Source organism: Schistocerca nitens, chromosome 2, assembly GCF_023898315.1.
Source record: "Schistocerca nitens isolate TAMUIC-IGC-003100 chromosome 2, iqSchNite1.1, whole genome shotgun sequence".
Lineage (NCBI taxonomy): Eukaryota > Metazoa > Arthropoda > Insecta > Orthoptera > Acrididae > Schistocerca > Schistocerca nitens.
In genome coordinates, this window is record NC_064615.1 from 554244850 (window position 1) to 554258894 (window position 14045).

Genomic DNA, 14045 nt, shown 5'->3' on the forward strand with positions numbered 1-14045 from the left:
TGAGTCTTTTCGCCTTGGTGTATTTCGGTGAAGAAGGGGGGGGGGGGGCTGATCACAATGTCGCTAATCAAATCCAAATGGTCATGCAAATGTCCCACCAAACACACGAAGCGTGATTCTTCTGAGTCAATGCCTGTGGTGGTGAATATAGAGTCGACTAATGCGAACCATGTGTTGGGCTACGTTTTTGCAAAAGTTGGCAGTTTAGGTAACTTAGTTGGTTTGGAATCCATGACCACTGGGTGTGTAAGAGCCACAGGTGTGGGAGCAGTCAATATGGCGTCTGCTGAGGAGGGGGGGGGGGGGGGTTGTAGGCCCCGGGTCCCGTAATCTGTTACACCCCTCGGATCGGTCGAGGTACTAGGAGAGGTCATATTGACTATACACTGTTCAGTTCGATCAGAAAATTGAGGCTGTGTGTAGCCAGGCGCGGAACCGATTCGCAGTGCGGATGATGTAGCAGCCATGTAGTGGCACTGCTCCAAAAGTTGGTGCAAAGTTCTGAGGGGGGTTGCGCACTCCTGAGCGTGCGACATTAGCGGTGGAATGTGTGGATCTCTTTTCACACTTTGTCCTGTATCTTCGAAAGAACGATCTTGAGGCAAGATGGCGGGTGGTACGTACGCATTGTCTTTTGAGTGTTGTGGTACTGCAATCCACTCGCAGGTCAGATGGCCTCGAAATGTTTGATGTATAGAGTCCATGCGTAGTGCAGGTGGGTGGCATGGTCGGACTCTGACCGTAGAAATTGTATGGCGGTACACCTCGTTGCGTATGCCACATGACGATACAGGCGGTTCACTCGTACACACATGATTGTTATTGTTATTGAACTCAGGTAGAACACAGGAAGAGTGTCACAAACTGTCAGCAGGGTCACCATTGTAGGGATTTGGGTCCTTATCATTATAAATAACAACCCGTTAATCCACTTGTTAAAACAATGAGCACATTTATTGTCACACTTCAGATGTACGTCATTACACGTCGAAAGTATCACATAGACAGAACATAATGGCCGCCTTGGCCCAAAGATTTTTTGCACGCCAGAGATGTTATGGCACGTCAGTGTTGCCACAACTATATTCAAAATGTTTCTCACATTTAGATATCAGTGATTTGGAAATCTGGATTCAGAATATGGAAAACAGTTTTCTCTTCACTCGAACATGCTTTACTGCTGCCAATGCATGACCGATAGATTTTTTGCTTGTAATACCATTACATTCTTCTGTGGTGTGATGGACATGTTGAAGGTTTGTAACTTAATGAAAAATTCAGTCACTGTTGTGTAACATTGTTTAGGAGAAGATTAAACTGAAGTGTGTTGTAGATAAGATGGGTGCATGTTTTGTACTGATTGCATATTTTTACTTGACCCCTAAGTGATTAGTGCAAGTCAGCTGACTTCGAGCTGCTCCAGAATATTTACAGTCACTGCCAACATTAGCTACATACGGGTAACAGTATTGTGCAACATAACAATAAGTAGCCATTATGAATATAGTGTTGATCCATGTGTGGTAGTGTGCTTAATGGTTGTTAATATTATTTACCAAAATGAGTAAAGAGGCTGTACCTGGTGCCTGATTCTTGTGGCAACTCACCAGCAACTTTTGTGTCCCTTCTACGATGCATTAACTTATTAAAAATTTATTTCTTATATAAACTGTAAAATGGCTGCTCTGGGAGGAGAATGCGAGGCTTGTCTCAGTAGCCAATGTGCTACTAGCTGATTGCAAGCTTCCACTCCCAGCATCCTCCTCTCAGGGGCCAAGTAGAAGTGTGTGATTAGTATGGCATTTATTATTTTTAAGTATAATCATTGTACAAAGCAAGATGCTTCACATTTATTTTCAGAGTTCATGGCACACTGCACGCATTTCAGAAGATACTGGCAAAAGGTGGCATCAGAGGTCTATGGAAAGGCTCAATACCAAATGTTCAGAGAGCAGCTCTTGTAAATCTTGGTGATCTCACAACATATGATTCTGCAAAGCAGTTTATACTTACTCACACATCATTACCAGATAGCCATCTAACTCACATGCTTTCCAGGTATTTGTTAATTAGTAACTTAATAAAAAACGTAATGAATTATGAGAATCATATTGTTTAAAATACAATACAGGTTTAATGTCTTTTCTTTTTTATGGCACAATCTTTAAGTGGGAATATAGAGTCTGTATGTAAATACTTTAAGAGTAAAGAAGACCACTGACTGAATAGCTGGAGTCTTGAGTCATTGATGACTCAACACTTCTGCTATTTGGTGAAAGGTCTCCTTTGCTCCTAAAGTATTTACATTCTGCAGGGACTTACCTCACTATAGATACTAATTTTGTATGTGCTCTTTACCATCCATGGATTTATTCATTTTTAGTACTATCAGTTGAGGGACCTACAACAGAACTTTTTGTGAGGCTGGATTCTTGTACTGGATTACAACAAAAACTGTGAAAATAACTAAAGTTAAGTAGGCACAAGAGTGTTTTGCATTTATGTTAGAAACAAGTTTCTCTTCTTCTCATGGACCGGATTGTTTATAAATTCCCTCATGTCACAATGACTGTGACTCAAACACTTAGCAACAGGGATTGATAACCCACAGTTTAGTCCCTTCAATCTACAAACCAACCAACCAGCTTATCAGCAGTCTTTGATTTTTCATTATGCTCGTTTTGTTATTCCTGCATTATTATTCAGTGTTTGACTGCAAGATGTTTTTGTGAATGTGTTTGGTTGTTAGACTAGGTAAGAATTTTTTGTAGAGTAGTTAAAAGATTTCATATTACATCCAGAAGAGTTGAAACTGAGTATTGTTGAGGAAAGAAAACATACACTAGCTATTAAAAACAATGTCACAGATGTTCTCAGAAACAAAACATTTTCTGAGCACTCAACAGAAGGTAAAGACCAGTTACTTGTATCCAGAGCTGGAGAAAGGTTAAGCAAAGAAAAAATTTTTTATGCAAAAACAGGAGTTGTGCTGTTATGGACTGAGTGTGTTGCTTTGAGGGATCTTCTAGTTAACTACTGTTTCTTGTGGCACATTGTATGAAACAGCAAATCCAAAAAATTCCATTGGAGACAAACTAGCCATGTGACATTGAGGACTTACAATTAACTGGAAATCAAAATTAGAATGGTAATGTCTTTCACTTAGAGTGATTTGATGACCATACATTGATTATCCATTTTTGTACTGTCACATAGTTTAATTCTCAGTTACATATCCCCCACAAAACGTTTGTGTAGAGTTGTGCACTGTGCACTGACAGACATTGGCTTATTTACAACCACGGGTTTTGTTTGGGGTTTGATATTCATGTCACTAGTCATCTCTACTGTCAGTTAAAGGATCTGTCAGACTGAAGACATTGAATAACTATCCAAAAACTATTCAAACACTGTTAAAATTTATCTGACCAGGACAGAACAAGAATTACATAAAAAAGTAAAATGGGTATATTTTGTAATGTGATAAATTGCCATATTGTAAGGATAGCAGTATGAATGTCCTTACCAGCGACCAACTCAGGATCTCACATCTAGAGCTGCAAATATTGCTGAGTTCCTAGATCATTTTGGATGCTTGCACTTTATGCCAACTGCAACTGTTGTCAGGTGCCATAATTAGTGTAGTTGGGACTGTGCATGGTTTTCAGTCAACATGAAGTGATGGGATCTTGAAAAAGGCGGACATGGCTCATTCGCACCTGCTGTGATGATAATTAGAGGTCGTAAATGTTTTTGGTGGAATATTTTAAGTGCCTAGGGCTGTGAAATGATTTGTAGTAATTTGAGGGAATATTAGTAACTTTCATTCATTTCATGAATTACAATAAACAAAAGTAAAACAGTACAATTTCTCTCAATTTATTTATGAACAGTTATCAGCTGTTATACTCTATTACAGGAAGCAGAGTACAGGCTGGATGATAGGCATATGATAAGAATTGTTTCCCACCAGTGATCATTGTTTTAACCCCCTCCCCCACTTTACCTGTCTAATAGCTGCACTTATATTGATTAAGGTAGGGAGGACTTTTAATATGTATTAAATCTATCTAAGATGTCTCCCTCATACCATTTGGCATAAAGATGCAAGACAAAAAAGTTGGAGGCACCAACAACAGTAGAGCATCGATTATCCGAATGTCGGGCAACCGAACGACCGCTTAACCGAACTGTGTACTTGCTTGCACCTGCTACTTTCCCACCCTACCGTCCATCATCCCCCTGACCCCCAAACCAAGTCCCCCACAGTAGTCACCCCATTGGGCCACCGTTGGCGGAACATTGCTTCTAATGGGGCTTTCACAAGGCGCTGCTGACCGGCCAAGCCGCCAGTTGCTGTGTTTCAACAATCAGCACACTTCTGTCAGCTTGGCACTGGCAGTAGAAGTAGCGGCAGTATCAAAGCTGTTCACAGCAACAGCTACGCCAGCTTAGAGTTGAGGCGTGCCGCTCCGTGCAGTTTGAAGGATTGCGCGCCCCCAAGAAGAGCTTCTCACGGTGCAAACAGTCACCTTCTGTTCTCTGTTATGACCACTTGTGTGCTGCTGCGTGAAGAAGTTAACTTGACGATACAAAATGCTTAAACGTAAACGTGTTGTCCTTTCTATGAGGCACAAGTACGAGATGCCTGTTTTTATGAATAAATTTACTGTACAGTACTTCTTTTTGGCAAATAAACATGTACAGTTTGATTATCCGAACAAACCAGTTTTCCGAACACCCATGTCCCCCAATTACTTCAGATAATCGACGCTCTACTGTACGTTGTTTTAAAATTCCAGTGCAGAGGGGTACGGTCCTGCTCTGAGAACAATTATCCAGTTTTTCATCATCATTCACATCAAGGATTGCAACTACTGGCCTGTTTGTTTAAGTTCATTAAACTACATTTTCTATGAATCTTTTTGCTTATTGGTTTTGCATAGCTTGTTTATAATACTTATTGAGAGAGTCAGGATAAATGAAAGAATTTATGTGTCTGGTTGTGTTAAGTTATTATATTCTGCTACAGTAGGTTATTTTTATTGTTTTAATATTCTTGTGTCCTGCACTTTTATATGAAATGATTATTTAGTCTAACATTTTTTAATGGTCTGGATAGATTATTTTTGATAATTTCTGTGCATTAATCTCGCTAAATTTATAAGTCAATACAGCACACTGCACGGTCTTTTATCAGCAGTCTCCTTTTATTCTGCTCTCCCCCTACCCCTGTATCCCGTACCCTAGACCAAAATCCTCACAAATTGTCTCTAATCCCTAGTCTTCACCTGTTGTTACACATTTTCCCTAGCCCTCATTTGTCCCTACTACTTGCCTATTCACATTCACCCTGTCTAAACCAGCCAAGGCAACAGCTCATCACCTTGTGCTGCAGCGCTATGAGAATTTAACTGTCCCTTCCTTTTGTGTGCGTTTTCTCCTTTTGTGTGGAAATACACATTGTTATCGAGTATTCCAGTAGAGGAATACATAAAACATCACACTTTTTCATGAAGATACCACCAATATAACACCTTACAACCTGCAGGAGTAATATTAAACTCAAAATGAGTAACTTCATTTGTATGGAATCCCACAAACCATGGCTTGACCTGCTCCTACTCTTTTGACTTGCACGAATGGTATACTGAGGACTTAAAGGGCTGTTGAAGACTGAAATGTCTGCAGAGCATTGAAATCCAGGGTGCAGACACAACCATACCAATCATAATGAAGATAATAGCTGGAAAGTTTAGTATATGGTCATCTTATTAATAATCATACAAAAGCTCATATTATGCTATCTGAGACAAATGACATGCCATACATGTACCAGAAGTAGATATTAATAGTCACCTGCAAAGTGAAATTGCCTACATAAAAGTGATTGAATATTTATTTCAAAATCTTTCAAGTATCTCCAAAGTAGTTTACAGATGACCATTCAGTCTATAAAACGACTTGATTCAGAGACAGCCCCAGCTGCGAAACCAGTCATGTTATGTATGAAACTTTGCACAGGTGTTTATGTGTACATGTACTTCAACCAGCTATCCACCCACATGAATGTCCACAGACAAACAGAGCACAGCTGATCACCAAGTGGCAGATCAAGTTGATGAGCACAGCAGGCTTGATTTCAATGGCTACTTCATTAAATACAATCTGAATTTCCCCCTCAAGTACCAGCTTCTTTAAATTGTGTAGATTTGAACTTACATTAGAACACTTCCTTTGATTACACAGTCAACTTGGCATCTACTACTCCCTCCCTTACACTTACACCCACATCCATCTCCAACTCTGTCCCATGCCTTTCCTCCTATCCAACCCTTCTCAACAGATCCCTTCTCATCAGCCTAGTTTGATTCATGTATCCATTGATCCACCCCCACATAGTCTCCTCTTCTGTTTCCTTCTTCCCCTGTTCTGTCCCCCCCACCCACTATCCCCTTCCTCTTAATTCCAACCTCTTATTTCATCACATACACAATGTACTTTCCCTGCAAGCCTCATAAACCATTGCTGCTTTTCTATCACATTATGCTGCTACAACCCTGTCTCCAGTTTATTATGAGTAGGACAAGAAATGTTGGACATTAGTATTTTGCTGTTGAAGTAGGTTGATAGTTAATTCGAGAAAACTGAGAACTGGTCTTTAGAATACACTTTCAGTTGCTAGCAAGGATTTCAGTTTGAGAGATGGGGTGTAGGTAATTGAGATAGAACAATAGTGGTATCTTATAGAGGGATAAAGAATGTTTCATAGGTGCACGATTCTTGGAAATTTGTTTCTCTGGTATTAGATTTATGAGGGATAGAGCTTGGCAGAATCAGGAGATCAATGAGAAAGGATGGTTGCCTGCCAAGAAGGGAATTTCTATGGTTAGGCAATTTGAGGAAGGGAAATTCCATGTATTAGGCAGCAGTTAAGGAACAGGATGTTGGGTTGTATTTTAGCTAGGAATAGGAATGTGTATCTGGATTCTACATATGCAATCATATTCTGAAAAACACTAAGAAGTACATGACAGGAAAGACAGCACTTCCAATTTTGCCGTATATTGAGGTTTCATCCTGTTCCACTCGTGTGTGGAGTGTGGGAAGAATGTCTACTCAAATGCCTCTCTGTCCATTTTACTGTATCTTATCCTTTTAATAGGAAAGAGGAAGTTTTAAATTTAGACAAAATATGGATGTCGACGTTGCACCAGCAGAATGACAATCGATTACTCTTAATCGAGAATGATGATGCCTTCCAAAGATAGGCATACCGTCGGCATCATGTGACAAATGGTGGTGTCCTCTATACACTCTACAAATACAAGAGTACCTGGAGCCTCAGTGGCAGTAGCCAGACGACCTCAGAAGATGTCTCCCGCAGATGGAGACGAAACGTCAGGTGGAAATTTTATACATCGACCACGGCCTCTCAGCCCAGAAGTTTTAACTGAAGACAACACCGGCCATGAAAGCCTACATTGTATGATGTGAATTTATTGTTAATATTGTCAATCAAGTCATTAATATACAACAAGACAAGTTCTTCATCTGTTGATGACTTCCATCCAAGATAATATTCTGCCTCTTTCCTACCAAGAAATCCTCAATTCAGACACAGATTTGAATCTGACAGGGACTCCACTGCTCCTTGGACTCTTCTCAATTTTAGTGACCTGAGCTGTTTTTCATTGCTATTGGTACCATTATCTATGTTACTCATCTTTGCAGTGCTGCAAAAACTGAAGTGAGGCATTGCTCCTTGATCCATCTTTGTAAAAGAACAGCTCAGAATTTCAGCATTTGCTGTGACACCCTTCATTTTCATTCCTTTTGTTTTCCATGAGTGTCTGGATACTAACTTTCATACCACTGAGTGACTTTGCATATGACCTGAATTTCTCTGAGTTTTGTGAGATGTCTTTAGATAAGTGCCATTTTTTCAATGTTTTGTCATGCCCCACTGTAATTATACCATTTGATTATTAGTAGGTTGAAGTCTCCTTCAGTGATGGCAATATGTTTGGGGAACATATGTATTAGCAAGCCAAGGTCTTCCTTAAGGTTTTTATCTTACATCTGGAGGTGAATTTAATTGGCAATTGGAGAACTCATCATAAGTTTATGCCCACTGTTGATACTGAGTTTGGCCCAAATGATCTCATATGTAGCTTCTGTTATTTTCTCAGTAGATTTGAATTTGCTGTTTCCTGTGAAGAAAACACCACTTTCATGTGCCATCAACCTATCTTTTTAGAGAAGGAAAGTTGCGACTCACCATGTAGCAGAGATGCTGAGTTGTGATAGGCACAACAAAAAGATTCACACAATTATAGATTTCGGCCATTAAGGCCTTTGTCAGCAATAGACAGACACCCCCCCCCCCCCCCCACACACACACACAAACACACACACAGGAAACTTGCACAGCCTACCAGTGGTTTCAGTTGTCTGAGACTGCAGACATGTGTGCAAGTTTCGTTCTTGTGTGTGTGTGTGTGTGTGTGTGTGTCTATTGCTGACAAAGCCCTTTATGGCTAAAAGCTATAATTGTGTGAATCTTTTTGTTGTGCCTATCGCGACTCAGCATTTCCGCTATATGGTGAGTAGCAACTTTCCTTCTCTAATATTGTTACATTCTGTCCTGGATTTTCCATTGCTTGATTTCAATCTATCTTTTTGATATACATTTAGATTTACCACGAATATCTCATTACTGTAAAATTTGAGTTTTAGCCATCCTTCTGTCTTCTTTTTCTGCATGTGCATTTGTCCTGCACTGGCACAGGTTCAGCATTGTTATGTACAGATTTTGCAAGGTTGGTGTAAGGGTGGTCAGATGCCCTTCCTTTCACCACTTACCCCCTGGGACAGAATATGAGTACCCTCAACTGTCGGCATGTAGTGTTATTCATGTCCAAGTGAGCAAAGGTTTTTGAGATGTTTGTGAATTGTGTAACTGAGGTGAGACTGTGCACCAACCAAGTCTTCACCTAATGGATTGTGAGAAAATGTCTAAAAACCAAGTTCAGACTAGCCGCCACAATGACCCTCGCCCATGATCCTCTGGGTGGATTTGATGTGGAACTGATGCACCTACCCATCCTGGAAGGGTGCTTTAACATACATGGGTATCTGGGCAGGTCAGTTTAGCCAGTTTCTGTACTTACTATTTTGTGAACTCCACTGCTTTGGCAGTTGTCTCAACTGTGGGAGCCTTTCTTTGGGTTTCACATTAATGCTGTGGTGTCCCCTCCAGATATCTTTATCTGAACTGAAGGAGAGCACCTATTCAAAAACACCCTTACACTAGAAAATCATAACCTATCTGATTACAGATCCTTTAAAGTCTACAGTTCAAGCTTTCTGGCAGATTAGAACTGTATGCTCAAGCAAGGCTCAAATCCAAGACCTCACCTTTTGCAGGCAATTCTCTTACTGACTAAACTACGCAGGTATGATTTTAAGACCTGCTCTCACAGCTTAATTCTCCCAGAATCCTCCTCCTGCTATCCAAGTCTGTGTCTTAAGCCATTTTTCCACAATGTCCTTACTTCCAGGAACACCAGTCCAGCAAGATATGATGGAGAGCTGGGTAGCTCAGTCGGAAAGAGCAAGTCCTGCAAAAGACAATATTCTGGGTTTTATTTCCAATCTGGCATATAGTTTAATCTGCAAGGAAATTTCAAAACAGCATACACTCTACTGTAAGTGATAACAGATATCTAGGCAAGTCTTGCTGTATAGTACAACTAATTTTCTTGTATTTGTATCCTACACTCGTACATTTATGGAGCAGCTCTATCAAGTAGGCTGTGTGGTGACACTTTTCTTTGTTTTTTATCGTCTTATTTGCATGCTATGAAACAATGTAATTATGAAATTTGGGGATTATTTTTATTGGAATTCGCTTACTATGTATTTGATTCCATCTAAGTACCAAAATGAAGATAGAAATGAAGAAAGATTACCACTTATCATGCAGTAGTTCTACAGATTAGTAGATACATACATAAACAAGATCTGAAACACAGCAACTCTACTTACAAACATGTCTTTTTCAGAACACAAAGACACACACACAGCTACTTTGTCCCAGCACTACAGCCTGACTTTTGAATTTTTTTCACTTTCTCAGACATTGTACTCTATTTTCCTTCCTTTTATTGCCTTTATGGAACAGAAAAATCATTATTAATTGTTAATTTTGTGTTCTCCACCATTTCTTACTACTTAAATCAAGATGTGCCAGCATATAACACATCTGGACAGACATGTGAAGAGAGCACAGGAGTATTCTTGTTCAGTGCATGAAATGTGTGGTGTCCAAATAGTTTCAGGAATGGAACTCAAATTGTGTACACATGACTGATCCACAAATGAATATTTTAGTCCTGTTTCATTTCTACAAACAGGTCATTTTAGAGTAAAATAAGTGCATCCTCATAATTCTTAAATTTCTCTTCTCTGTCAGATACATGTGGTATTATTCTTATGGCATATTTGTCTTATTTAATCTTATTATATTGTGTGTTTTTTTTTTGACACTTCTAGTAATAAGCCCTCTAGTTACAGGATTTGTTTTGCAGTTCTTGTCAAAGCACCCTTGAATTCAACATATTGCTTTTATTTTTTGGTTTGTAACAAGACTTTTCCTCTTCCGTTTTCATTTACCTGATATTCTGTGTGTGGTAAAATAATATTCAAATCTAGTCTTCTAACAGTTTGTGCTCTGCTTTCTCCAGTACCGTATATGTTAGATTTATTGTCATGAAGTAAAATTTACGTCTCTCTCTCTCTCTCTCTCTCTCTCTCTCTCTCTCTCTCTCTCTCTCTCTCTCTCCTTTTTTTTAATTTGCAAGCTATGTGTATAGAGTTGTCAGAGCAGCTATTTTCTTTATGTCCATTTATGTTCTTCATTTGACATTTCCTTTGTTGTTTGTTCTATTTTTCCTGTTAGGTGACTGAGAACTGTTGGATTATTGAGGTCTGTAGCAACTTGGTAATGTAAGTTATATAGATTTTTGTGCAGTTCAAGATCTTTTGCATGGAATTGACAAATTTCATTTTTCAGCAAACACTTATGTGCTGTTTGCTACATTTTACACACTGCAATGAAATACTGCTTACTTTTTAGCACAATATAATTCAGAATAATTTTGATAGATTTATATCCCTTGAAGAGTCTCAGATTCCTTACAAATCTCTAAATTTGGTAAATTTCTTCTTGTATCAATGTGGATACATTACATGTAGTTGTGATGATATTCTATTATGCACATGTGTCCTCATAGCTGCAGGTTACGTCACTTTTTGGGAAGGAGGTTGTGAAATAGTCTGACTTGTCTCACAGCGCTCCATTTTGTTTGCATTTAGGTTTGTTTCTGAAAGCTATTCCAAGAGCCCATATTTGATCTAAAATTTGATCCCACTTCAGTTATGAACTTCACATAGTACCCATGGTGAACATTAAAACAACAGTAAGAAAAACAATGGAATAGAGAATATTTCTTAATCTGTTGACCAAGGTGACACATAAAATAAGTAGACACGACCAGACTGATGGCCAATACACAACTTTTGATGTGATGAATGTGTTAAGTGAAAATGAGATTAGAAATTGCATGTGGGGTCCAGATTTCGTTCCTACATTAACCTAAACTTTAATGGTCAGACAATATGCACTACCTGATAAAAACAAAAAAGCACCCAGAAGAGGAGACAGAAACAAAATGAAACTTCACAGTTTAAGAGGGTAGGTAATACTATTTCAGTGGCTATAAAATTGAGCCATATTAACAAGGAACTTTGTAGTGTGAACCTAGGTATCACTATAACAATGTATCCTCTCTGGCATGGATGTATGTACTGACCTGATTGGGAAAGGGGTCATAAAACTGTTGCATCCTCTCCTGAAGCAAGATGACTTGTTGTAAATGGCACTGTATGGCATAGTTAATGACACTGAGACAGAGTTGACGTCCGGGCTGCTCCCACGCATGAACTATTGTGGACAAATCTGTGTCTTTTGCTGGTCATGGGAGTACCTCAACATCACACAAACAGTCCAAAGAGACCTGTGCCATGTGTGGACAAGTGTTGTTCCGTGTTCTGTTAAAAATGGCGCCATGATACTGTTGCATGAGAGGTAACGTGAGGATGCAGGATGCTCATAACATAGTGTTGTGCTGCCAGAGTTCTGTCAGTCACTGCCAGCTGTGACCTGATATGCCTGATGGCTCACCACACCATAATGCCAGGAGAAACACCACTGTGCCTTTCCAAAACACTGAAGAATGAGATCTCTCACCAGGTCACTGCTATATGCACCAACCATGGTCATCTGGGGTAGAGCAGAACTGTGATTCATCGATGACACAATGTGATACTATTCATCAGCAGTCCATACTTCTGCATAATGGCAACACCGCCCATCATGGCACCACTCCAAATCAAGCTGTATGTGTTGTGATATTAACAACAACCTACACATGGGACAGTAATTTCCCAGTCGGGCTGATGATAGTCTCTGGCCAATGGTATGGAATGACACAGAATGTTGCAGGAAGTCCTTTATTTATTCTCTGATGGCAGGCACAGATGTGAAGGGCTTATAACATGCTTGGTGAACAATACAGAAATCATCCCTTGTAGCCAGCCGGAGGGGCCGAGCAGTTCTAGGCACTACAGTCTGGAACCGCGAGACCGCTACGGTCGCAGGTTCGAATCCTGCGTCGGGCATGGATGTGTGTGATGTCCTTAGGTTAGTTAGGTTTAAGTAGTTCTATGTTCTATGGGACTGGTGACCTCAGCAGTTAAGTCCCATAGTGCTCAGTTTTTTACAAGTATGACTGCCCTTACATTGCCATGCAGTCCAACATCAGGCCACTGTCACATCAGAATTCCCCAAAAATTTGGATACTGCACACTTCAACCAGCTGGCCAAATGGAGATCCAAAATAAGACCCCTTTCAAACTTTGGTTACTCTGTCTCATGTGAGTACACAGCATCTCGTGTTTGTTGCGCTGATCACTCGACATCTGGCGCTGTTCACATCCCTTACACTGGGTAGTCAGAAACAGTCTGAAAAGCTTGGAAGGGTGTTGCAGGGCAAGCTGTGCTGAAAAATAATTGTTACGAAAAAAATTTGATATCTTGCACCATTTCTGAGTTAATTAACATTGAAGTGAGCCAGCCATGCACACAAAAATTCAAGCAGCCTGCCAGAGACAGTGTTGCCAAATGTATTCTTCTTTTTCTAAAACTGAACAAGAGAGTGATACAGTAGCAGGACATGGGATGGCAGTAAAGACTGGACTTGAGCCAAAAGCTGAGTAGTCTCGTGCACTATTGTCTACTCTATGAAAACAACTGAAACTAACTGTCTCTCGTGGGCTGCTTGAATTTGCATGCACAATGGTCTGATTGGCTAACTTGCAACATATTGAATTTTCTTCTTAACAATTATTTCTCAGCACAACCTGCCCTGGAACACCCTTCCAAGCTTCTCAGACTGTTTCTGACCATACCGTATACTCTACCATGCCAGATAACAACACTAAACACAAACAACACTAATGCAGTCTGATGACTGTTCTAATCTGTTAGAGAGAATTGCAACTGTTAATCATTTACATACCCATTGACGGTGTGTATGTCTACAAAGTTATACTGACATCCAACCATGTGTTCTAGGCACTTCACTTTTTTTGTGAGGCAGTGTATTTCCATTTTTATAGAAGGCTTCATTGACTTTATGTCTGCATGGATATTTTTTGTGTGACATATCGTGAGTAATGGGGTGCAACATTCACAAATGTATGTAATATGAAATGTACTGCATGTTGTGAAAGCTCTCTTGTAGATACTTTGCTTATAAAAGAAATGTGAATACCACAATCTGTAAAGTTTTTGAATGAATAAATAAATACATACACACTGAATTGTGATCAGATAAGGCAGTGACATAGGAAGCAAGCTTGCAATTGGTCCTAGGCATGTTCACAAAATGAAACCACCTCACTTCTGAGAGATAGTGCTC

General features: G+C 39.7%; 1 protein-coding gene across 1 annotated transcript in view; it reads left to right on the forward strand.

The window, feature by feature from the left end:
- LOC126236577 (mitochondrial uncoupling protein 4) overlaps window positions 1-14045 on the forward strand; it is a 437887-nt gene that overhangs the window by 318988 nt on the left and 104854 nt on the right. The window contains exon 6 of the mRNA XM_049945990.1: window positions 1861-2058. Coding sequence (XP_049801947.1) covers window positions 1861-2058 — 198 coding nt within the window. The remainder of the gene's footprint in view (window positions 1-1860; window positions 2059-14045) is intronic.